This window comes from Stomoxys calcitrans, chromosome 1 (genome assembly GCF_963082655.1).
Source record: "Stomoxys calcitrans chromosome 1, idStoCalc2.1, whole genome shotgun sequence".
Taxonomy (NCBI): domain Eukaryota; kingdom Metazoa; phylum Arthropoda; class Insecta; order Diptera; family Muscidae; genus Stomoxys; species Stomoxys calcitrans.
Window position 1 is genome coordinate 74559574 of NC_081552.1, and position 25281 is coordinate 74584854.

The window sequence follows — 25281 nt, forward strand, 5'->3', positions numbered from 1 at the left end:
TCACTTTCATTGACGACTATTCTCTATACTGCGAAGTTCATTTCTTGAAGCAGAAGTCTGATGTGCTGAGTGCTTTTATGAAATTTAAGTTAAGTTAATCGGAACAATAACTGGCAAGAAAATAAATTTCTCCAATCAGACAATGGCACCGAATATTTAAATAGACGATTCAATGATTACCTGGAAAAAGCTGGTATTAGACGGAGGTTGATGGCACCTCATACGCCGCAACAAAATGGCGTGTCGGAGAGGAAAAACACAACGTTTCAGAAATGGCCAGGTGAATGATGAAACAGGCAGGAGTACCTCCAGTATTTTGGGCGGAGGTCGTCAACACCGCCAATTACTTAAAAAATCGATGCCCCACTAGCACCTCATACTTGAGAAATTACTGACCAACCAAATGACAAAAAAAGGCGATTGCCAATAAATTCTTATTTCGCACTAAAATGGGCAATAAGAAGAAAGCTCGGCTAGTCGCAAAAAGGTGCTCCCAACTCGCCCGTCTTTCGATCGTCAACCATTCGACTGATGTCGGCTTTATCAGTCAAAAATGACCTAGAAATCCATCAAATGGATTTGTGACAGCATACCTGAATGGATATCTCAAGGAAAGAGTTTTCATGCAAGTACCTGGATAATAACAAACAGCTATGTCATGTTAAGAAGTCTTTGGCAGAATCTTTCGAGATAAAAGACCTTGGAGGAGTTAGCAAATGTTAGGGTATAGAATTTGACCAGAATTTTAAAAATGGTGAAATGTCATTGAAGCATTTGGAGTATGTTGAATCCGTCCTTGCATGTTTCAATATGCAAGATTGTAAACCGGTAATGACACAATGTAAATTGGATAAGCCTTAGGAGCCTGATGCGACAACAATGCAAAAACATCCCTACCAAAGCTTCCCTTATGTATTTGGTAGTCAACACTCGAGCGGATATAGCGTACGCCGTAATTTTTTCGAGCCAGTTTAATTCGAATTACAATACTGAACATTGGAAGAGGATATTGCGCTATCTAAAAGGAACGATCGATCTTGGATTAAGGTACACCAAAAATAACATTCAATTATACGCATTTGTGGGCTCTAATTGGGGTTCCAATCTATCCGACAGACGCTCTTACTCAGGATTCGCCTTCATAATGTCTTCCGGAGCAATCAGTTTGGAAGCTCGAAAACAGAGGACAGTGGCTTTGTCGAGCAAAGAAGCAAAGCTTCTTGTTTATACAGAAACTTTCAACGGATTTTTAAGGAAATCGGACTGCCGAAAAACTGGATTACGATTTTCAATGACAGGATACCACACTCGCACCAAGCATATCGACGTTCGACATCAGTTCTTGCAGGAGTACCAAAATTCTGATGATATTAGATTGGAGTACAAGAGGACTGAAGGGCCTTGGTTCTAGTAAGCATCAACTACATATTCGAGAGTTAGGTGTGGCAGAGATCCCATAAAAGATGTCCTACCTCGAGAGGAGGTGTTGGAAAGTACGAAGTAGTCACACCATTACTTTTATTGCAACACTGTATTGTCCTTTCTTTTTTATGTATATTATATAGTTAAAACTATTCTTTTCTTGACATAGCTTTCACATTGTGCTCATATTCAAAAAGGCCTTTAGTGCCGCTAAAGCGGTCTTACAATAGTGGAGATTTATCTGCAGAATCCGGACCATAGACAGAATTTAGAATTTCCACTACGTTGCGTTAGCCTCGTCTTCTGAGTCCGCCGGGAGTTCATCCTCACAAGATTCGTTCGATCTTGTAGTTATGTGTTTCCTCACGCATACAGCGGCAGTTAAGAAAGTCGTGGATCCACTTTTCCACAGGACACTGGACACTTGCGATGTGGACGATTCCTCTTTAGATGCTCAATTAGTTGCTGCTGTGGAAGCACCTGCTGAATTCCGTTCCTCTCCGGTGGCGCACACTTTGAGCCCAATCGTAACGGGTGACCTACCCAAACATGGCTTTTCTGGTCCCGTTTAGACGCCTTCCCCTCCTCCTGTATTGATCGTTGCAGGGGGATCTTCAGTCTCTTGCAATCCGCCAGACGTAAGAGATGTGGTTGTAGTTCCTCAGACAAATGTTCAGCATCAATTGCTGATTCGTTTCCTGATTACCCACCCCCACCGGCTCTATAGACATTCAGCTTCAACTTGTTGAATCCGTAGGATACGACTGGTTGAGGTCGGCGAGATTGCCAGAGTTTAGTACGAATACTGCATGTCTCCGATCGCCATTAGCTTCATCCAATCTACCAATCTTCCAGTCGATGGTTGAAAGATTAAGGTTACAGTCCCTTAGTCTGCCAAATATGGATTCAGGATCAGAGGGAATCCTTGGTATCCAAGCGTGTGACATTGGTCGAGAAGGTTCATCTTCCTTTTTGACTAAATACAGTGCTGCGCCCGGCCATCTCTCGCCAACCATTATTAGGGGCAATGATACATCTCAATTGAGCGTTGATCCCCGAAAGTAATTAATTTGTATTGTCGCCGATATCAGGCAAACTGGAGAAAGTTCAGGCAATTCCGCAAGGACGTTGGAGTATAAAGATAACAGCCCATATCCCACTGCAATTGTTCCTCCCTTGTCCACAACTACCATCACCAAGCTGTCCCCAGCGCCATTAGCACAGGTTCTTGGACCCATATTATTATCGTTCGCCTTAGTTCTTTTGGGGATGGAGTAACCTATAGGTGGATTCTTGTTTAAACCGTTGAGTGGAGCGGACGTATTGTTATTTCACTCCGCACTCTTTCATATGGAGTGCATCCCATCCCTAAAAGAACTAGGGCGAACAATAGTAAGATGGGTCCAAGAACCTTTGCTAATGTCGGGACAGTTTGGTGAAGACAGTTGTCGACAAGGGAAAAGAACAGGGCTGCATAACTAAGAATAATTGGAGTGGGATAGTCAATGGACTGTTATCAGTATACTTCGATGTCCTTGCGGAATTTCCTGGGTCTCCTCCAGTTTGTGACGATGCAGGCTGGTATCGAGGCCGATACCGACTAATTGCCCGAAAATCCCCCTGCCACAATTGAGACAGGAGGGGATGGCATCGAAACGGGATCCGAGAAGCCCTGTGATGATGGGTCACAAAGTTGGACTGGGCTCAAAGTGTGCGCCAGCGGGGACGCACGGAACTCAGAGAGTACTTCGACAGCAGCAGCTAGTGAAGTATCTAAGGCGAAATCGTCCACACCGCAAGTGTCCAGTGTCCTGTCCACTGCTTTCTCACCTGCCCCTGGATGCGTACGGAAGCTCATCATGACAAGATCTAACGAATCTTGTGAGGAGGAACTCCTGGTGGAATCAGAAGAGGAGGCAAACACATCAGTGGTGGAAGTTCTGATTACTGACTGTGGTCCGGTTTCTACAGATAAATCTCCACCATTTTAAGGCCACTTCGGCGGCACTAAAGGTCCTCCTGATTGTAGGGGATTTGACGTGGTTCTTATCCAGGAACCATGGGTGTGTGGAGGAATGGTTCGGGGAACTCAAGGGTAAGGGGAATGGGAGACACAGAGCCTGTATTCTTGCAAAGAGTAGTCTAAATGTTTTCTTCTTTCGTCGCTAAGCACTGAAGATTTAGTAGTAGCCAGCCTTGAAATAAACAAGTCTCATTACTGGCTGGCTTGCCTATATATGGCACACGATTCGGTAGGCCCTGATGATGTATCACCGTTTGAGTTACAAGCTGTGTCTGATAGACTGGTTCCCTGGCTTAGGGAGATATACTTTGCTTGTATATCTCTTGAATGCCATATATACCTGTGGGATGGAGGCACACGAAGGTCATTTTCGTTCTGAAAGCAGGAAAACCCTACCACACGAAGGCGAAAGATTTTCGTTGTTGTTGTTGTAGCAATGTGTTGTACACTGAGGCGGCAGCCCTTGCCGATGAAGGACTTCATCGGGTCAATCCGGTACGTACAACCGGCTGCCATGGATTTTCGTCCTATTAGTCATCCTTTCTGCTCAAGACTCATGAGAAATTGATAGAAAAATATCTAAGATGGGTCAGCAGAGAAACACGTCAAGGAGGTGTACTGTCTCCTCTACTTTGAATTTAGCCATAAACAATATATTCTTGTCTCTAGTAGAAAAAGTCGTAAAGTGGTCACGTATGCTGATGACGTGGCAATTGCGGTTAGGGAAAAGTTTGCCACCACTCTAAGATATATACTTCAGGAAGCTCTACGTGTTACAGCAAAGTGCAACGACCACTGCCTTGAGGTTAAGGGAATTTTCTCATTGGTAATATGGCGGCTACGGACACTGTGTTATCTTTGATACAATATCCGATGTTCCAGGCAGTATTGATTACGTCCTACCTGAGCCGCTTTTGATAAAAATTACCGTACCACTATTCCTGATAGAACCGATTAGAACTACGATATTGCTGATAACAGAAGTTACATAGACTTCTATACGGATGGTTCCAAACTAAACGACCAGGTGAGCTTTGCAGTGTGTATCAAGCAGAGATCCTTGCAATTAAGGTAGTGGTAGAATGGCTAAGATATAATGTCATTACGACGATTGGCATAAATATCTTTTCAGACAACCAGGCAGCCATTAAATCCCAGGAGAACGTATTTCTGAACACAAAAACTGCCCTCCACTGTCGCAGATCTCTCAACGAGATGGCTGAAAAGTTCAAAATTCACCTGTTCTGGGTGCCGAGCAACAGAGATATCCCAGGGAATTGTAAAGCGGATGAGCTTGCGGGATTAGGAACTACCCTACACTTTCCAGGGATACTGGAATCTGTGGTATGCCCCTAGCGACATGTAAGCTAAGTTTTCAGGACCAGACCCGAAGGACAGCGAATGATAGATGGTCACAAAGAGGAGGCTGTGAGCATTCCTAATCTAGACTTGAAGAGGTCTACTGCTTTGCTGTCATTGGCTAGAACAGACGTCTCAGTCATTGTGTCCGCCATGACATGTCACTGTCTAATCGGAAAACATGCTGACAAACTGAAGGTTGCCAGCAACGACTTTTGCAGAAGCTGTGAGGATATCGAAGAAGAAGAGACTAGTACTAGCAGTTAGAAGCAGTTCCACTTTAGGTTCTCATTCATTTAGCGGATGTGAACAAGTAAGTTATTGGGCTTTTAAAAGCGATCTGGATGGTTCAACGGTAGCACAATGGAGGAAAACGTCTAAGTGAGTCTGATGGCACCTTAAACCTTACCTAACCTAACATATAGGTGACCTCAGCCTGTTAACTGACTACTGTGCCGTTTCCGAATCTAGCGCAGCCCAATTAAGGAAGTCTCTCTTCTTATGGGTGAGAGGTTAAGGATCATTCGCACCAAGCATGTAACACTGATTGTAAGAGGACGAGGCTTTTACTGAAAGGACGTAAGAAGGAGGTCAGTATAGCTTTTGGTGTCATAACAGGACACATAGGACAACGAGGTTGCTATCCAAAATCGGCGTGGCAAGCGATAGCATGTGTAGGGCGCATGTGTGGGGCGCATGTGTAGGGCGCATGGTGAGCAATTGGAGCATTTCCTATGTCATTTCCCGGCTTTCGCGGCTAAAAGACACAGGCACATAGATGGGGGCACTATACCAGACATGAACCAACTTAGGGGAGTGGTATGGAAAACAATTAAGGATTTTGTAACCTAAGTTAAACTTTTCTTTTTCGAGGTTACTTTTAAGTTAGAGAGCGATTACTGGCTTAGGTGTATGTCCATAGTGGCATGGGCGAATTAATACCCATGGTCTCCGAGCCGAAAAACAGCCATCACAATTTACCGTCGACGAAGTTACGAATGTCATCCGTTGCGCCAAGTCATCCAAGGCGTTGGACCCTGATGCAATCTCTATACTGATGTTGAAAAATCTGGATCAACCTGGAGTCGAGTACCTTACGACTGACCTCAAACCTGTCTTTGAACACTCTTATATTAAGTACCCGATGTCTGGAAGGTGGAAGGTATCCGAGTAAGGGGGAATCGTACAGAACGATCTCCCTACTCTCCAAGACGCTTGAGGCACTACTCCTCCCGAGCCTGGTTGAAAAATTTCCATTCGCCAAGCATCAGAATGGATTTCGAAGACTGCATAGCACAACAACTGCCGTGGCTTCAATCAGCCCAGGCCACGTGATAGGATGGTACTCGTGGCACTGGACCTATCGAAGGTATTCGACACGGTCAGCCATGCCAAACTCTTTGAGAACATCACCAATACGTCCCAACAGCCTGACCTGAAACGCTGGGTAGTGAATTATCTGTGTGGTCGCCAGTCATTTGTGGAATTTAAGGATAAGAAATCGAAACACCGTGGAGTGAAACAGGGAGTTCCCCAAGGCGGGGTGATATGTCCGGCACTGTTTAACCTCTATTCCTATGCTCCATTCCACCCCTCCAGACGGCATAGAGATCGTATCATGCAGACGATTGTACGATCATTGCATCAGGCCCCCAACCCATTGATGACATCTGCGATAGGTTTAACATCTACCTTAACGAACTTGCATCTTATTTCGCTGCAAGAAGTTTGAATATATTTGCCACCAAATCCTCATCCACATTGTTCACTACATACACGCATGATGTGCGTAAGGGACTGAAAGTGATGGTCGACGGAGTGACAATTCCGACCATCAAGTGTCCCAAAATACTTGGTGTCAACTTTGACAGCTCTTACAAATTCTCCTCACATGCCACAACAATTTGCGATAAAGTCAAAGTAGGAGCGAGGTCCTGAAGTCACTTGCCGGCAGCACTTGGGGTGCTGACAAAGAAACCTTGTTGACCACGTACAAAGCAATTTGCCGATCTGTGGTAAGTAATGCTGCGCCAGTGTGGTCCCGTCAGCTCTGTAACACGCAGTGGAATAATATTCAGATCTATCACAATTCCACCCTTCGAACTGCGACGGGCTGTCGCCTCAGTTCTCACGTAGACCACCTTCATCAGGAAACAAATATCCTAATATTTGATCTCCCTCTTACTTCCTTTCAGTATTAGCCTTGTCTGCTCACGATTGGGATCTCCCCATAAGATTTTCGTCGTTCTTCCGGCTGTTTCAGTGTAGCATTTACCATTTCTGCCCTTTCATTCCTTTTACTCCACTATGGCCAGGCACCCAAACGATGCTGATCATGCCATTCTCAGAGGAGTTAATCTTCTTCTTACATTCCGACTGTCCGTGACCTCAACGTCCTCTTTGTTATAGTCCTAATGGTCATCTTTCTGTCCTTAATAGTGTTCAGAATCGACTTCCTCGTCCACCTCACGTTAGGTGCAAATCAGCACAAACGATAGAAATAGAAAACAAACACAAAAAACAAGAGTAGGAAGTCAGGAGGACCAAGGAAAAATTGTGTCTTCTCGAAATTGCAGGGCAGTGGCGGTAAAGTTACTCGAATATCTCTAACTCGTCCTTAAGCTGCAGAGGGGAGCAAGCTCGTTCTGGTCCATTGGACCGATCGTCACGAGAACTTTATGGCCTTTGGTTATTTAAAGGCGCCAATAACTCGCCCCGTCATGTCGAGTATCGCAGGCACTCAGTATTTAAGCAAGAGCCGGTGGCAGCCGATTGTTGTGTTTATTTAAGCTGTGAGTTTTATACTGCGGCGGCAGCCCTTTCCGTTGAAAGACTCCGTCGGGTCAATCCAGTACGTACAACCGGCTGCCATGGAGTTGACCGCTGATTGTCCGCGACTGGAGTTGCAGACAAATCGGAGCTCGGAGTTCCAACCCGTGTAGGGCTCATTGTCATCCCCCGCCAGAAACTTTTCCTCATCATCACACACTCTGCAGTCGGCCTCTCCCTGTGATCGCCAGCAGACTGAGATAGTTGTTCCTCAGACCCTTTATAAGTGACGTCTTGGTGCGCGAACTAATGTTGTTGTTGTAGTAGCCACATTATTGTATGTGTAGATAGCGATCCTTGTCAAGTTCAATAGTTAGCGAGTTCGATCGTCGCGGTAACGTTATGGGCATTGGTTGTTTAAAACTTTCAATAAGTATCAAGTACGATGCGTTTGTGCAACGCTGTGCTCTCAAAGCCATTCAATGTATTGAAGTTATATTGGAATCAACGTTTTATTATTTGTGCGAAGCCTTATTCCATTTGGACTTTCCTGTGACATCTCAGATGTGGGATAGGTGACATGCGGCAAGGCTATACAAAGGCGACTGAATATGGAAATATTCCGACAACGACCAAAGTTTTATGGGCCGGATTGTGTACCAACGACGCAATGGACGCAACCACCAATATTTGCCACGAATTTTCAATCACCACGTCAAATAAATACCACGAATGCTTTTGTGCAAAACAACCCTTATGTACACGTCAAGGATATTATAGCTCTGCTATTAGAATTTGCCCTTCAACAGAACAAGCAGGGACCTGCAAATTATTGGGTCGATTCGCTACAGCGAGTAGTTTTAACATGGTCACAATTTGCTGATGTCTTTCAGATATTGCTCATTTCGAAAACACAGCAGAAATTCACATTAAGATGCCTCAAACCACACACACCGTCCTAACGAAGCTCCACAGGAGTACTATTTCAGAATGTACGCAATGGGAAGAAAAGGCAATTTGCCGAATCGTACTATTGCACGACACTTTGTGAATGGTATAAACGACCCGGACTTGAAAAGAAAGATATCCAACGAATATTAAACGTTGCACGTTGCAGCTTTTGAGAGATATAAACGTTTACTACAACTATAATGAAGTAAGCAGCTGTAGGCAGTGCAAACAACGTCCAACGTTGTAAGCAAGCTGAAGTGTTTCAATTGTTCCGAATACGGACACTATTCCAACAAGTGCCTAGAGCCTCAAAGGAGAGAAAGATGTGCAAAGCGTAATAGAACGGCACACCATACCGATGATTGTAAAACAGGCCAACAAACTGCAAAACAACCCGACATGTTATGCAAAGACGTTCAAATAAACAAATTGGACACGGAAGCTTTAATTGACAGCAGCAACGATCGTAATCTTAAAAGAAAAACATTTGCATTGAAGGTCAACACAAGTATGGAGTGCGACGCCGTGCTTAAAGGATCCACTGGCGACGAATATACAATAAATGTGTTGAGAAAGTGATGACGAAATTATCGATAGACGACACAGAGTTTGTCGCCGAATTATTGGTAGTCGAAGGCCGAGATGTGTGCAGGCGATGAATGTCGACTGCAGGAAATCGAGTCACTGCGCACAGATGAATGTTTAACACTCGACGACACCGACAAATTGAAATCAACGATAAGCAAACATCGAAAATGTTTTGCTGAGAACGTTGCCGAATTAGGAAAGTTTACGCTAACGAGTAACATACCCGCATGCATGAAACCCTATCGGATACCATATGTCAAACGACCTATTGTGGCAGAAATAGCAAAGAAATTGATGGACTTATGCTTCTGGTATCGTGTTAGTGCAGAAAAAGAAAGGTGAACACACTATGTGTTTTGATTACCGACAGTTGAATCGTAGCATCAGTAAGATACCATGTCCGATGCCGATTATGGATGAACAGTTCGCTCGTCTATCAGGAAATTGCTACTTTATGAAGTTAGACCTACAAATGGGGTATCACCAAATTGAGGTCGGACAGACTCACGAAAATGCAAGGCATTTGTAACCAACGATGGGCACTACGAATTAAATAGAATGCCATTTGGACATGTAAATGCCCCAGCAGCATTTCATACTCTGATGAATATTATTGTTGAGATGATGAATCGTGGGGAAGTTTTAATATATCTAGACGACATCATCATCTCGAGTAAGACTCTTGAGGAAGGTATTGAACGTTTGGAACGAATTTTAAAGATTTTGGAGAAAAGTGGTCTCACGTTACGTATGGAGAAATGTATTTTCTTGGCCGACAAGATTTCGTATCTTGGCCACAAAATCACCAAATTTGGCATTGAACCTGGAGAAGCCAAGGCGAACGCTGTAAAGATTTCAAACGATCAGGAAACGTCACGGAAGTATACTGCTTCTTAGGATTAACCGGATATTTTAGAAAATTTGAGGAAAATTATTTCCTAATATCACGGCCCCTAACCGAATTGACGAAAAAGGAAAATCTTTTGAAATTTGAATGGACCACAACTACGAGCTCGAAGTTCTCACCGTTGTGGAGACGTTAGAACTAATTCAAATTTATCTTCCTGGAAAAAGATTGGTCTCGTAACTGATTACCCCGCCATAACTAGAACGAAAACGAATAAACAACTGATACCAAAGTGTTGCACGATGGTCTATGAAGTTACTGGAGTACCTTTGCGAATACGCAATCAGTCGCTCGCCAGACGAACCGCCAAAGGAATCCGAAGCTGCAGATTTCGTAATGAATATCAAGGCTGTGGACGATGGTTGGCTATTGAGTATGCAACTCCAAGATTGAAAGCTTAACACTATAATAGGCGTTTATCGTGAAATCTGATCAGGTTAAGCAATTCAAGGATGATTATTGTCTACGTCTTTACCAAAAGAGCACAAAATGGACCAAAATTCGTCACCCCGAGGACAATACGTTGGCGAATTTTCAAGTTGTGTCATGATGACGTCGGACATTTTGGTTTGGAAAAGTCTGGAAGAATGCGGTAATGTGTACGGGAATATATTGCTTCTTGTACCGAATGTTGCTACTATAAAGCGAAAGGAGGTAAGCCCGAATGGGAGTTTCATTCTGGTGATTTGAACCTCTGCCATTTTGGGCAAATTCACATTGATCATCTAAGGCCTTTCGTCAAAAGTAAACGAGGATGTACACACATATTGGCTATTTCCGATGCGTTCACGATGTACATCATAGTCAAGGCAGTGAAGAGTACGAAAACGGTACCTGTAATCAACTTCTAAACGAGCTATCAAGTTATTTCGCTTTACCCCGATGCATTCGGTTTACCCCGATGCATATCTCAGATCGCGATACCCTCTTTACTTCCAAGAACTTAGAGGATTATTGTAACCACAACGATGTACGACAGCTGTACGGACACTGAGGGCTAATTGGGAGGAGGAACGCGCCAATCAGGTTATCCTTTCATATCTACGAACTGCTGAGAACGAACCAAAGGATTGGGATGTAGATTTCCACAATCTACAATGAGCAGTGAATTTTCAACGAAACGCTACTACCAGACTCAGCCCCAACGAATTAATTTTTGTTTATAAGACGATTGATGTATTGCGAAACCGTATCGTCGCCGCAATTCAGGATGATTTGCCGGCTGAACCCGATATACCAATGGAAGACAAACGAAGGCTTGCTATAGTCCATATTGAGAAGGAGAGATTCAAATGGAAGAAACGATTTGATGAAAAGTACCAATCGCCAACTATATACGAAGGTGATCTTATTGTACTGGAGTACGAACCACAGGCAACGGGAGATTCTAAGAAGTTGGAGTCGAAGTATCGTGGTCCATATGTTATTTCTCGCGTACTTAAGAACGACCGCTATATTGTCGAAGATATCCCGGGCATGGAGATAAGTTAACGGAAGTTTGTTCAGTCTTCAGCTCGGATAAAAGGAAGCGTTGGTTCCAGAACGCCCCCGAACTGGACATTGACGATGACGAAGCTGAGGACAGCTTTAAGTCAGGATTGGCCGAGCTGTCAAGTACGATTTAGGCAACACTGTGTTTGTACAACGCTATGCTGTCATATTTGAAAACAACCGCTGAAAAGAAGAGGAAGAGAGTTCTGCGCAGAGAGTCGAGTAATGGACACGTTTGCTTGGTCATTGTGAAATTGAAGTAGTTTAGTGTTACTAACGTAATCTTAAATAAAAGCCATTCGCTATATTGAAATATTATTGGAATCAACGTTTTATTATTTTTGCGAAACCTTATCTCACTCGGACTATCCTACAATGACAATAGTGTCAATTGATTGAACACTTTTGGACTATTTAAACAGCTCAGATGAATGCAAAGACGTTGAATATTGTAATCTAGCAATAAAAATGAGACATTTAATAAAAATGAAAAATACTTATTCGTTGTTTAATACGTTTTATTTATTTATTATTTGTTTAGGCATTAATAGCCTTTTTGTCGATGTCGAAAAACAGTCTCAGGCGAACGAAAGGCAATCTTTTTGATCTATACTCGTCTATATAGACATATTTTGGTATTTACTTCCAACGAATCTATCTACACATCAAAATACTTCTTTTTTGCTCGAATCGTCGTTTAGGCAAACTCTTGAATTGCACGAAAAATTCATTTCAATATATACAAACAGATGATCGGCCATCGCGGTGAAATCGGTCTAGTCCTTCCTCGACTGTCTTACTGGGAATTATTATGTCATCCAGATAAGCTTATGCTTCACAAACGTTCATTAGCTCCGCTACACGGTTCACCGTTGTTTGGAAAACAGATGGTGCGTTCACCAAACCGAACGGCATTCTATTAAACTCGTAGTGACCATCTTACTTTACTTTACTTTAATTTGCTATGACAGGATATTTGTTCCACTAACCGAACGTAGAATAGCGTTCCAAGCGCCTCGATCTTCTGCGATCATTCTAAAATCTCTGACACCAAGTTTCGAGTTGTCTCCAAAAACTTTATCTCTCCATCGGGCTTTTGGGCTTCCTCGTTTGCGTGTACCACCGTGTTTGCCTTTAAAAGATTTCTTTGCTGGAGCTTCTTCATCCATTCTGACAACATGACCCAGCCAACGTAGCCGTTGTATTTTGATGCGTGTAACTATGCTATCGTCGTCATACAGCTCGTGGTTCATACGTCGCCTATATTCTCCGTTAACGCAAACTGGTCCATATATTTTACGAAGAATCTTTCTCTCAAATACTCCTAGCACTGCCTCATCTGCTTTCACAAGTACCCATGCTTCAGAACCATATAACAGCACGGGTAGTATCAGTGTCTTGTATAGTGTAATCTTCGTCTGTCGAGAGGTGGCCTTGTTTCTAAACTGCTTACTTAGTCCAAAGTAGCATCTGTTTGCCAGTATTATTCTTCGCTTTATCTCAAAACTGGTGTCATTCGTTTCGGTTACGGCGTTGCCGAGGTAGATAACGTTACTGACTGTCTCAAAGTTGTAGTTCCCAACTTTCTCCATTTTCTTTATCTGCTCGGTTGTGCAAGGCTTTTTGGGAGCTGAACCATCCATTTCGTCTTATCTCCATTTACTGTCAGACCCATTTTCACTGACTCTCTTTCAATTCTTTCAAAGGCTGCAGTTACTACTTCCGGTGACCGACCTATGATACCGATGTCGTCGGCATAGGTGAGTAGCATGTGTTCTCTTGTGATAAGTGTGACATATCTATTCACATCTGCATCTCGTATAATCTTCTACAGCAGGATATTAAAGAGATCACACGATGGTAGGTAGATGGTAGGTGTAGATTTGCCCTTCTCAGGTCTTTTCCAGGATTTGGCGCAGTGTGAATATCTGGCCTAGGGTGGATTTACCAGGTCTAATCTTTCACTAGGTTTAATCTTTCACACAGTACGCTCGAGAGTATCTTGTATGCGATGGGGAGGAGACTTATTCCTCTGTAGTTGGCACATTCGGTCTTGTCTCCTTTCTTGTGTACGGGACATAGTATGCTGAGGTTCCAATCATCGGGTATGCGTTCTTCTAGCCAGATTGCGCAGATTAGCTGATGCATACGCCTTATCAGCGTGTCGCCTCCGGTCTTAAATAGTTCAGCGGGTAACCCGTCGGCTCCTGCCGCCTTGTTGTTCTTTAGTCGGGTCACTGCTACTTGGACCTCATTCTGACTAGGAGGTAAACATGCTATACCATCATCAGGGATTGGTTCTGTGGTATCCTCTTCGCCGCCAACATCGGACACTAGCAGTTGGGTAAAATGTTCTTTCCATATCTTTAGCATATTTTCTGTGCCAGTTAACAGATTTCCTTCTTTGTCTCTGCAGGAGGATGTGCCTGCACCAAAACCATCGGTTTGATGTTTAATTCTTTGGTAGAATTTCCGGACTTCATTCAGACTCCTATACATCTCAATTCGCTCACACTCACGTCTTTCCATTTCATTCTTGGCTTCAGTAGTATCTCCACACTCTTGGTCGTACCATGGGTTTCTTGGAGGAAGCTTCCGGTACCCAAGTACGGATTTCGCGGCATTTTCCATGGAGTGGGCAATAGTTTGCCACTGCACCATTATATCATCGGAACAAGGAGTGCTTTCATCAAGCAGTTGGGTCAGTCGAGTGGAGTATGCCGCTGCCATTTGTTGTGTTTGCGGCTTTTCAATGTCCAGCTTCCGTGCAGTGTCAGATCGTACTTTCAACGCCATGTTCAAACGGGTGCGAACTTTTGCTGCAACGAGGTAATGATCAGAATCTATATTCGCTCCACGGATCGAACGTACATCTAACACGCAAGATGAATGCCTTCCATCTATCACAATGTGATCAATTTGGTTTCTCGTGTTTTGATCGAGTGACAGCCATGTGGCTTTGTGAATATTTTTATGTTGAAATCTGGTGCTACTAACTACCATGTTTTTTGCCGCGGGGAAAACTATCACCCTCAACCCATTACTGGACGTTATCTCGTGGAGGCTAAACTTTCCGACTGTTGGACCAAAAATGTCTTTCTTCCCTATTTTTGCATTAAAATCTCCCAGAATGATTTTAATATCATGGGCGGGGCAGGGGTCATATTCTCTCTTTAGGCGCTCGTAGAAAATATCCTTGGTCTGCTCGTCTTTGTCTTCCGTCGGCCCATGGGCACAAATAAGGCTGATGTTGAAGAATTTGGCTTTTATGCGGATTGTGGCTAGCCTCTCATCCACCGGAGTAAAGCTGGAGACAAGGTGTTTCAGTCTCCGACTAACCACTAATCCACAGCCAAATTCATGCCTCGTATTATGGCAGCTGAAGTATAGTTTGTCACCGTTTGGTGTCGTAGTGACGCCATTCCCAGTCCATCACACTTCCTGTAAGGCGGTTATATCTGCCTCGTACTTCTCTAATACATCCGCCAGCACGTATACTGCACCTTCTCTATAAAGAGTGCGGACATTCCAGGTGCAGATCCGCAAACCATGGTCGTCAACATTGGGGGGATCAGTTTGTACTATTCCTTGTTCTCATAGTAGTTATCAGTTTTCCGGGGGCTGGTTACTGGCCCAGCGCCCCAGCCACATGGGTTTTGAGGGATTGCACACGTATCCCTCGTTGTGCGCTTGCTCTAAGATCCGACGCTCACCCCCCTAACCTGGGAACAGACGCTGATGTTGGCCATTGGTTATTTGAAGGCGCCAATAACTCGCCTTGTCATCTCGAGTATCATTGGCACTCAGTATTTAATTGAGAGCTATGACTCTCCTCTCGAGAATCGCTGACTGCCCGCGGCCGCATTTGCAGCCACTCCGCATAAAAACGGAGCTTTCCACCATCCGCAACCTGTGGACGCGCCCACCACACAAGTCGGAGCCTAAAGTACCAGCCCGTGTGGTGCTCATAGTCATCCCGTATCGGCCGGGGGGAGTGACCATCTGAAGTCACAAAAGCTGTGAACTTTTTCAAACTGTAATAGCAAACTGTAATAGCCCATACGAAGATCAAGTTTGTTAAAATATCGATTACCCGCAAGCTGCGCATAGTAATTTCGTTGAGGGGCCTATAGTCGTCCTCTTTTCGACCAGCGCAGTACGGAGACGTAGATTTTCTTATAATGTCACTTTCGAGTAGTTCCCTTACAATTGCGTTAACATTCGAGCGTTTGGCAAATGCCATTCTGTACGTTTTTACATGAATCGACTGATTGGTCGAAACTTCAATCTCCATTCTCACTACATTGCACTTACCTAATTCAGAGAAGCAATCTCGGGTTTCGTCAATTATTCTTTGTAGCATTTCGTTTTCTACAATTTATCGCATGACTTTATCTTTTTATCTTTTATACCAGAGTCAATGAGTGCTTCACAATCGATGTCGTTGATTTTTACGTGTTTTCGAAGTTACTCGTTTGGCCCTTTCGCGATTTTTTTTATATTTGTGGTCGACGTTTATTCACATTTGCGGTCAGGTGATTGATGGGTCGTTATATTGCATGTCGTACATCTCCCTTTTCGTTGTGGCTCCGTGCAATTAAAAACGTAGTGGCCTTGCTTTCCACAATTAAAACATTTAAATTGTTTCGTATTCGTAACCTTTTCGTTTCCCACAACCACCACGTTCTCGTCGTTGATTCTTTTCGACTTGGACTGAATTGGGGTCAAAACACTTCCTACCTGGTTATAGCTGCAGTATGCGTTGATGTCGCGAAGCAAACTGTTGCAAGTTAGGTAATCGTTTGATATCTTTTGCTTCAGCCCAGAATCATTGATTCCATTTACAATGTTGCTGACAATTGCGGACTCAGACAAATTACCCTTATTTCCCATAGCACACATTCGACAATAATACTCCTGAGGCGACTCTGGAAGACGTCGTGTCAAGCGGGACATTCAAATGTGTACATGTGTAGCGTTCTCGTTGTGGGGAAAATTCGATAAAAAAAACTATTAACAAACTGAGGCCGAGACAAAAATACTTCCTGGGGTGAATCCACCCAGTATTTTGGCGGTCCCTGCAACTTTTGTTGTACAGCGTTTTTCAACAGCTTCACTCGATTAACAATTGGGTTGAATTTACGGATTCTTCAATAAAGGTTAAATTCTGGCAGGAGTTTAATAATTTCTGTAACATGTCCGTAGGGGCTGCTTTGTAACATTACTGGTGGAGATATTTGTTGCACAAACATATTGCGTTGTGGTGTTGCAAAAACCCTTGACGTAAATATCGGTGGTGGATTGTAAATCGTAATAATCGGTGGTTGGCGGTAAATCGATTGAATCGGTTGGTGATCAAAATTCGAAGTTATCGATGTTGGTAAATCTCGTGGTATCGAAGTCATCGTCGAGTTAACGTTAACACAACTCTTTGTAAAATTCGTTGTTGGTAGGTAGCATTTGCAAATGTGTCACTAACGACTGGCTCAACGTACCAGAAGCGCTGCAAACCTGTTGACCAATCACAGACGTTGTTGGGGCAATACTTGTCGTTGCATGCTGTTGTCGTTGAACCGGATATGATGTCGTTAACGCATGGACACTCTTTAGATTCGTTGTTTGGACCCTTGGTGGCGATGAATAAATTTGGACGGCGTGCGTGAATCAGGTCGAATAGTAACAGCATCGTTGTCGTATACCACGTTTGGTATGCTCGGCCATATGCCGGGCAAATACATACTGCATACATTTCGTTCTGACGCGTTTTGTTTTTTTGTTGTTTTTGGTTCTTGTCCATATCGTCGTATCATAGTACGTCTTACATTCATAAAGTTCTCCAAACGTGAAACTCTTTCTCGTATATCATCTGTTACTGCGTAGTATCCTAAGCACAAATCGTTGTTTTTCCTTAGTGGCTAATTGGCTTCGTATGCCACTTCTGAGAAAAATGTCAAGTGATCGAATACTTCTGGACTATTTAAACAGCTCAGATGAATGCAATGACGTTGAGTTTTGTAATTTAGCAATAAAAATGATACTTATTTAATATGAATGAAAAATACTAATTCGTTCAAGACGGCGTTGCTCCGTACAACCGTTCTCAAGCTCGTTCACTCGTCAACTCCCATTTTATTGAAAAATTCATCGTTGCATACATGGGTGTGCTCATCCGTTGCATAACATGCCACTTGATAATTGGCACTCAGTATTTAAGTAAGAGCCGGTGCTAGCCGGCCTATCACAAAATAATGAATACCAGAAACAGATTGCTACAAAAATGCAAATTTGCTCATGATCATTCCATTAAGGAACAGAGGCAAACTTCTCACATATCACAAAGTGCTTTCCGATTCAAGTTTAAGCTCAATGATAAGGAGCTCTTTTTTGTAGCCTAGTCCGAACGGCATGCCGCAGAGCGACACCTCTTTGTGGAGAAGTTTTTGCATTGCAAAATACATCATAAATGTCGCCAGCATTAAGAGGGAATAACCACCGCTGAAAATATTTTTCTGATGTTCTCGCAAGGATTCGAACCCAGGCGTTCAGCGTCAACGGCGGAGATGCTAATCTACGGTGGCCTCAGGACAGATTGCTACCATTCGATTTTATAATGCACTAGCTTAACCCGGCCTGCTCTGCTTACTACTACAATATGTATCTCCTCAGTACAATTTGTTTATCTACTACCAAATACCTATTATTGAACCCCATATAGCCATGATTGACAAATATTCACATTTTGGGAGGTATATTAAGGGTAAGCATTCTCCTATCACTTGAACCACATTTTTAATAACATATTTAAGTCCCATATTATCATGAACGTCTAATATGCCCACTTGGAATGGTTTTGGGACGGCCCCTTTGGTAATTTCTCCAAATTTTTAATAAACGATAATCATATTCGTACTCTTCTCTCGAATATCTTTGAGTTCTATATTTTCCTGATCGGTCCACTTTGATTTTGTGCGATTTTGGGCTTGGGCGGCTTCCTAGATATTTTGATCCAATTTTAAATATCATATTAATACTCTAATTCCGATACCTTTCATTGGAGTCCTATATTTTCCCGAACCACTATTTTATTTTGGACGCTACTCTTGGGGCGGCCTCCTCGGTACTTGGACCCAATTTTAAAAACCATATACGTATTTAACTCCAAAAAAGCTTTCATTTGAGTCCCATATTGTTCCAATCGAGACACCCCCTATTGGGGGGTTTTGTGGAATGGGTACTCTACTTTTAAATACCTTTCACTTGATACCCATATTGCTCAAAGCGGTAAAAATGTTGGGTAGTGTTTATGGGGGTGGGGACCCCCCCACACTGCTAAGTTCGTATTCTACTCTCAAATGCCATCCATTTGATACCCATATTGTCTCAATCGGTAGGCATGTCTCTTTGGGTGGGATTTGGGATGGGGCGTCCCCCAGGATATTTGACCCCAAAAATTTAAACTAATTTGGTGTTTTTGGGGTACAAAAGGTGGAATACAAAATTTTGCTTAAATCGGTGCACCCATCTCTGAGATCTGGCGTTTTTTGAATGGTGGTAAGGAAGAGGACCTTTTATCCGATATGGCCTTTTAGGGCTGTTGTCCTATTTTTACAAAATTTAGCACGAGACGTTTGGTTTGACGTCCCAATAGGTGTGGAAAATTTCATTAAAGTTGGATCAGATTTAGATATAGCTCCCATATATATATTTCATCTGATATGGCCTTTTAAGGCTGTAGTAGCCACAACTTGGTCCGATCTTTACACAATTTAGGGCGAGACGTTTTATTTGGTGTGCAAAATTTCATTAAAGTTGGATCAGATTATACCATACCATATTAAAAATTGGGTTCAAGTATCTGGGGGACCGGCCCAAGCCAAAAACCGCTCCAAATAGGTATTTTGTCAATGTGCGACTCAAATTAAAGGTATTAGGGAGTAAATTTAAAACTGAGGTCCAAGAAATGGAGGGCCGCCTCAACCCCCTAAACCTGTCACCAAATCGAAATATTAACTGATGACTATAGCTGTGTTTTATTTCAGTACTATATAGTGCAGTGCAGGCTTATGCAGAACATCTGTTGGCAGGATTGCCATGACAAGTTTCTCACAAATAAGTGTGGCCGCTTGCAGAAATACCTCTAAAGTGAATGGTACAACAAAATTAAAACTAATTATTTATGCAAATGCGTGCACATGTTTTTGGCCACACAGTTTTTGCAAATTTTAGTCATAAATTTTAGAAATAGTTCCACTCTTTTCCTTGTAATGTTTTGATAGGTTGGCAAATGGCATTACCATCTCATGACAAACAAACGGACTTGTACTGGAAACATGTTTTGCTTTTTATTTTTGCCCTGCACGTCTTGTCTACCCAGTACTAAAATAAAACACAGCATATATTGAGTACAAATCCAAGATATTTGAAAGTACATTACGAATATGAATATATGGCGCTCTAACTCCTAAAACTATCCCACATAGGTTAACTGACCAATCATGACAATGTGGGGATCAAGTGATATATATTATTGAAGTAGAGCGCGAACCTAGCATACAAACCTACACAATCTGAAATTTTCAGAGATTGTGAAAGTTGATGTGGAAGGAGCAATAGACTTTATAAGTTGACCCACCGTAAAAGCCGACCACCCCCTGAATGGGATATTTTTTACCGCTATAATATGGGGTTCATATTATCCACACCCTCAAACAGGACATGCTTACCAAACATGGCAATATGGGGTGGGGGGCGAGCTCCCACACTCGTGACACCAGAATTAGATACCAAATTTGCCTTTCCTTTGAGCCCCATATTGCCAAGATCGATAAATATGTCAGACGTACGGGGTTTTTTGGGATGAGGCGGCCACCCAGACACATGGTCCTGAAGATAGATATCAGTTTCGTGATCTTGCGTATTCTACTTACCAATAACTTTCATCTGAAACCCTTATTGCCATTATCGGCCAATATAGCTGTTTAAAAGGGGGCTTAGGGTGGGGACGGCTCCTTAGATACTTGGACCCTTTTTTTACACCATATTCGTACTCTACTCCAAAATACCTTTCATTTAAGTCCTATCGGTTCAATTTTATTTTTGGTCGGTGCATTTGTGGTAAGGAGGAGAGATCAAGAAATTATATAGCCTATTGCTCCTTCCAGACCGCATTCGTAATCTACTCTTGAATAGCTTTGACTTTAGTCCCATATTGTCATGATCGTCCAACATTTTGAGGGGGTTTTGTGGTCATGGCAACCACTTAGTACTTGGACCGAATTTTGTTATCAAATGATCCCAAATACCTTTCATTTGAGTTTCATATTGTCCCCACCGGCCCATTTCTATTTTTGGTGTTTCTTTTGGAGTAAGGGGGAGGGTCCACCCCCTTTTCGATATCAAAAAAATATGTAACCTCTATACTGAACAAACAAATTTACGAACTCGTTCCCAAATCCCTTTTATTTAAATCTCACAGTGGCCTATATTTTCGTTTGGATGCGTTTCTTTTGGATGCAGGACGGCTCCCCAGACACTTAGGTCCAAAATTCTTTTGCCATTCTCTTCTTTCCTCTTTCTATGGTGGTGGGTATTCTCCTTTCCTCATTCTATGGTGGTGGGTATAACAGAAATTAACGAAGTATTTAAAAATATTCCCTTTATTCAATCAACTCTTAAATGATTCACACCATCCGCTGCCTTTAAGATTATGTTAAGTGAGATAAACAAAAGACAGACAATGCAATGCACGGCTTTTATCATATTCTCTTTCTATGAATAGTGTTGAATGCTGTTGTTTTGAAATGATGTGTGGTGAGGGCAATATGCATTATTTCTATAAATGGATTCAGGGGCAATCAAAATGACATTCAAACCGTTCTCTGATGAACACCATAAAGATTAAACTCAAAGTTCAAGCCTGTGTGGTGCTCATACTCGCCCCGTGCAGGGTCGCGAAATAATCGACCAATGGTCCTTTGCCGCCTATCGTTCGCGCTGTCGTCGTTAAAAGCGTATACGCTACCAAGAAGCTCGCACAGGGAATGGCTTGCTGATTCGGTAGTATGATCTGCGTTTATAAGCGATCCAATCCAGTTCCCGCAAAGACTTTATCTCCAGTGCAATCAGGATCTCAAAAGACAAGCCCTGAAAGACGCTATAGCAGTCCAGAAGAATGTTACCCGATTCCAAAAAAATTAAAACTCCTGCCTCAGTGCGTCTATACAATGTAAATTTAGACTCATCCGTATACCCCCAGACCAGAGATAGTTTTCCGAGAAAACTACGTCCAAGCTTCAACAAGAAAAGACTCCCCTGGTAACATTGTAGACATGTAGGCTGCAAAAACAGTACATCAAGTTCAGTCATGACAGCCATATGAATGAGCTGATGTTCTGTCATCGACCGGAATGTTGAAGCAATTGATAACGTTTATAAGTTGTTGTTGTGGGTATTGTGCCCCGACTTGTTGTTCGGTCACCCCTACTATATACTTCGAACTACAATGACAGTTATAACTTACTTAAATAGCATTATATCGGCTGCCTGCAGCACTGGATATACATATAGGCCAAGTGGAATATCTTTAAGATTTCGTGATTTCTCTTTGAATTGAGGCAAATGACCCAAACGTGCCATGGTACACATGCAATTTAAAATCCAACCAAGTTCAGCATGTTCTTTCACAGTAGACTGCACATAAATTGTGGATTTTTCAGGATTTAGACCGCAAGCAAACATGGTAGCAGCCATTTCAAAAATATTTTCACGCAGCAAGGCTGGATTCTGAAATGAAAATAAAAACAAATATAGTTAAAAAAAAAGGAAACAAATTATGGCATGGCTGCTATGGATATCTAAATATGGGCCAATACACAAGATGTGAATTTGGCATAAAGGAATACATTGCCAATGAAATGAACACGATAGCTTTTATATACTTGGGAGTTGTTCCGAACGTTCCATCTTATGTGGAAAGTACGAAGTAGTCACAACCATTACTTTGATTGCAACACTGTGTTCTCTATTCCTTTTTTATATATTAGATTTAACAATTCTCTTTTGACATGTCATTTATTGTATTCATATTCAAATTTACCAATCAGTCTCTAACAGAACAAACAGAGGGCAAATTTCTCACATACCAGTGAGACCGGTTCAAGTTCAAGCCCACGCAAAAGGGAATTCCTATTTTGTAGCCGATTCCAAACGTCGTGCCAAAGAGCAAAACCACTTTGCGGAGAAATGGCGTTTTACGCCACCGCAGAAAAATTTTCCGATTTTATCGGCAGGATTCGAACCCTTGCGTTCAGCGCCAACGGCGTCATTAAGACTCAAAAGTTGCTCAGGCTTATTGATAAGCATCAAATTCAGGACATTAAGTTTAATCTTAAAATTGCACCGACTGTTACAGACAAATTTGAATTTCCAACTTTTAATGAGCAGCGGAGATACTTCCCTGATATCAATGAATGCTGTCCAAATATTTTTTTAAGCTCCATGGTAAGGGACCGCCTTTTTATGGCCGGGTTCAAAAGTCGTTCAGTCGAGCGACACCACATTTTAGAGACATTTTACTTGTCTGAATACCTCACAGATATTCCCATCTTAGCTAGGATTTGGTTAGGTAGTAGTGTAGCCACAGACCAGGACCTCTGGTGGTGGTCGAACCCACGACCACCACCCTGGCAATCCGTACGCTGCCGGGGCACCCGCCGTGATAGGCAACAACAGCTGACATTTTTTATGTTTTCGCCTGCGTTATAGAGATATGCCAACCTCTGGGAGTTTACTTGGGGTCCGATTAAAGTTTAGACTCAAAGGGAGGGGGCCTTTATAGCGACACCACTTGGTAGAGAAGATTTAACATGGTAAGAGTTGCCAACATGAGTAAGGGAAAACTACCGATGAACATTTTCTGATGTTCACGCCAGAATTTAAAACCCAGGCGTTCGGCGTCATAGGCGGACATGCTAACCTTTGCGCCACGGTGGCCTCTAACGTGAGGTTTACTTTTCAAAAATTGTTTGTGTCAACCTAAAGACCTTGTTTCCACTTCTGTCGAGAACATAAACAGCAAGGGTGATTGTCTAATGCTGGTGACATTTGCGAGGGCTTGCCAGACATGTACCACAGGTCTCGTTCGGAAACACGCCATAAATCTGCAATCTTCTTCTTTAACTTTGATTTGTTTATCAACTCACTTGAGGTATGGTTATTGAATGCATGTCCACAATGCAGTAACATACATCATCACCACTATTTTGCATTTCAGTCCACTTTTGTAGCGCTCCCAAGTAATTTCCTAAATGCAGTTGACCAGTGGGTTGTATACCTGAAAAGATTTTCCTAGGGTATTTTTGATTCTGAAAGATTAGCAAAGTTTAATAAAATCAAGCCATTAATACATATTTCATATGGCAAATACCTCTTTATCATCTTGTTTGCTCTGCATTGCTTCTTTTGTGCTCGATTTTGAGACTTGGGATGTCATCAAATGTCTTCGCAAAATCATAGCAGATACTTTTCTTGCTAATGTCATCTTTTGCAAAGATAATCGCCTCATAATTTGATTAAAATGATGTTTGGGCTATAATGTATGATATATGTTATAAAATATATATATATGGCTTTTTTTGATAAGCAAAAGTTATTTGATAACTTGCGTCACTTCAAAGGGAAAATACCTCAAGCTTCAAATACTAGTTTGCTTGCCGCATGCAACAACAACCAAGGCATTGGATAAAATCAAAAACATATAACAGCTGTTTGAAATGTAGCCAGATGTATGAGTAGCGAAAATTAAAAACGTAAGCACGTAACGTAAAAGTTTGTTCATTTAACTATGGCCACGATAGGGGTGTTTTTTTTTAACCCTAGTACTGACTTCATTCGCAGCAAAAATACCTATTAAATTATTACGAAATCCGAGAGACTCTATTCTTCGCCAAAATACAAACAAAAGTCAAACAGCAACACACAACAAAGATAACAGCATTGATCAGTGTTCAGTAAAGAACCCGACTGATGAAGTATTGCAATTTCAGTGTTTGACTTATTGAGAGGCAAGTGCGGTGAACATTTTTTTTCACGTTCGGGACCGGCGATTAAGACCGGCCTTAAGACTATATTTTGTGCGGCTATGTAAAAGCTCATGTCTACACAGAAAAGCCCGCTTCAGTTGTCCCATTCGAAGACAACATTGAAGCATTTATTCGTGGGATAACGGCCGAAATGTTGGAAAGAGTATGCCAAAATTGGACTAAACGGATGGACCATTTGAGGCGCAGTCATGGTCCACATTTGCATGAAATTCAACTAAAGATTTCATGCATTCATCTGAATGGTGTGTATTTTTTTTTAACTTTTCTATAGCTCTTACAAAATCAGCATTTACAAAATTTTATAATATCATAAAGAAATTGACTTGCGTGAAGTTAGCGACGTCGCTAACTTTCGATAACACAAAAAATTTTTAAATCGCTGAGTGACACAGAGTAAAAAACATCAAAAAGTACGGAAATTATCAACCGTTTTTACCTTCGGTCGCCAGAAAATTCAACTCTGAGTCATCTACTTCCAGCCTGGAGGCCAGGAACGGATTTCGTTCGAAAAAGTACATATACCAATTTACATGTACCCCAGAACTGTTTTTTGTTGAACAAATCTTCCAGATTTTTGTTTTGATACTGGAGGGCAGGACACTAAATCGGGTGTGGAAGTCATAAATGGACTTCAAAAAAGTGCGTATACCAAATTAAAGGGGAAGATCAAC

At 42.3% G+C, this 25281-nt stretch overlaps 1 protein-coding gene across 1 annotated transcript in view; it reads right to left on the minus strand.

Annotated features, from left to right (window-relative positions):
• The window catches only part of LOC106085509 (tryptophan--tRNA ligase, mitochondrial), a 33039-nt gene extending 8778 nt beyond the window's left edge, over positions 1-24261 (minus strand). The window contains exons 1-4 of the mRNA XM_013249787.2: positions 24194-24261; positions 23935-24096; positions 23711-23872; positions 22030-22292 (exon numbers count right to left, since the gene is read on the minus strand). Of these exons, the coding sequence (XP_013105241.2) occupies positions 22030-22292; positions 23711-23872; positions 23935-24072 (563 nt within the window). The 5' untranslated portion in view covers positions 24073-24096; positions 24194-24261. The remainder of the gene's footprint in view (positions 1-22029; positions 22293-23710; positions 23873-23934; positions 24097-24193) is intronic.
• Between the last annotated feature and the right edge of the window lie 1020 nt (positions 24262-25281).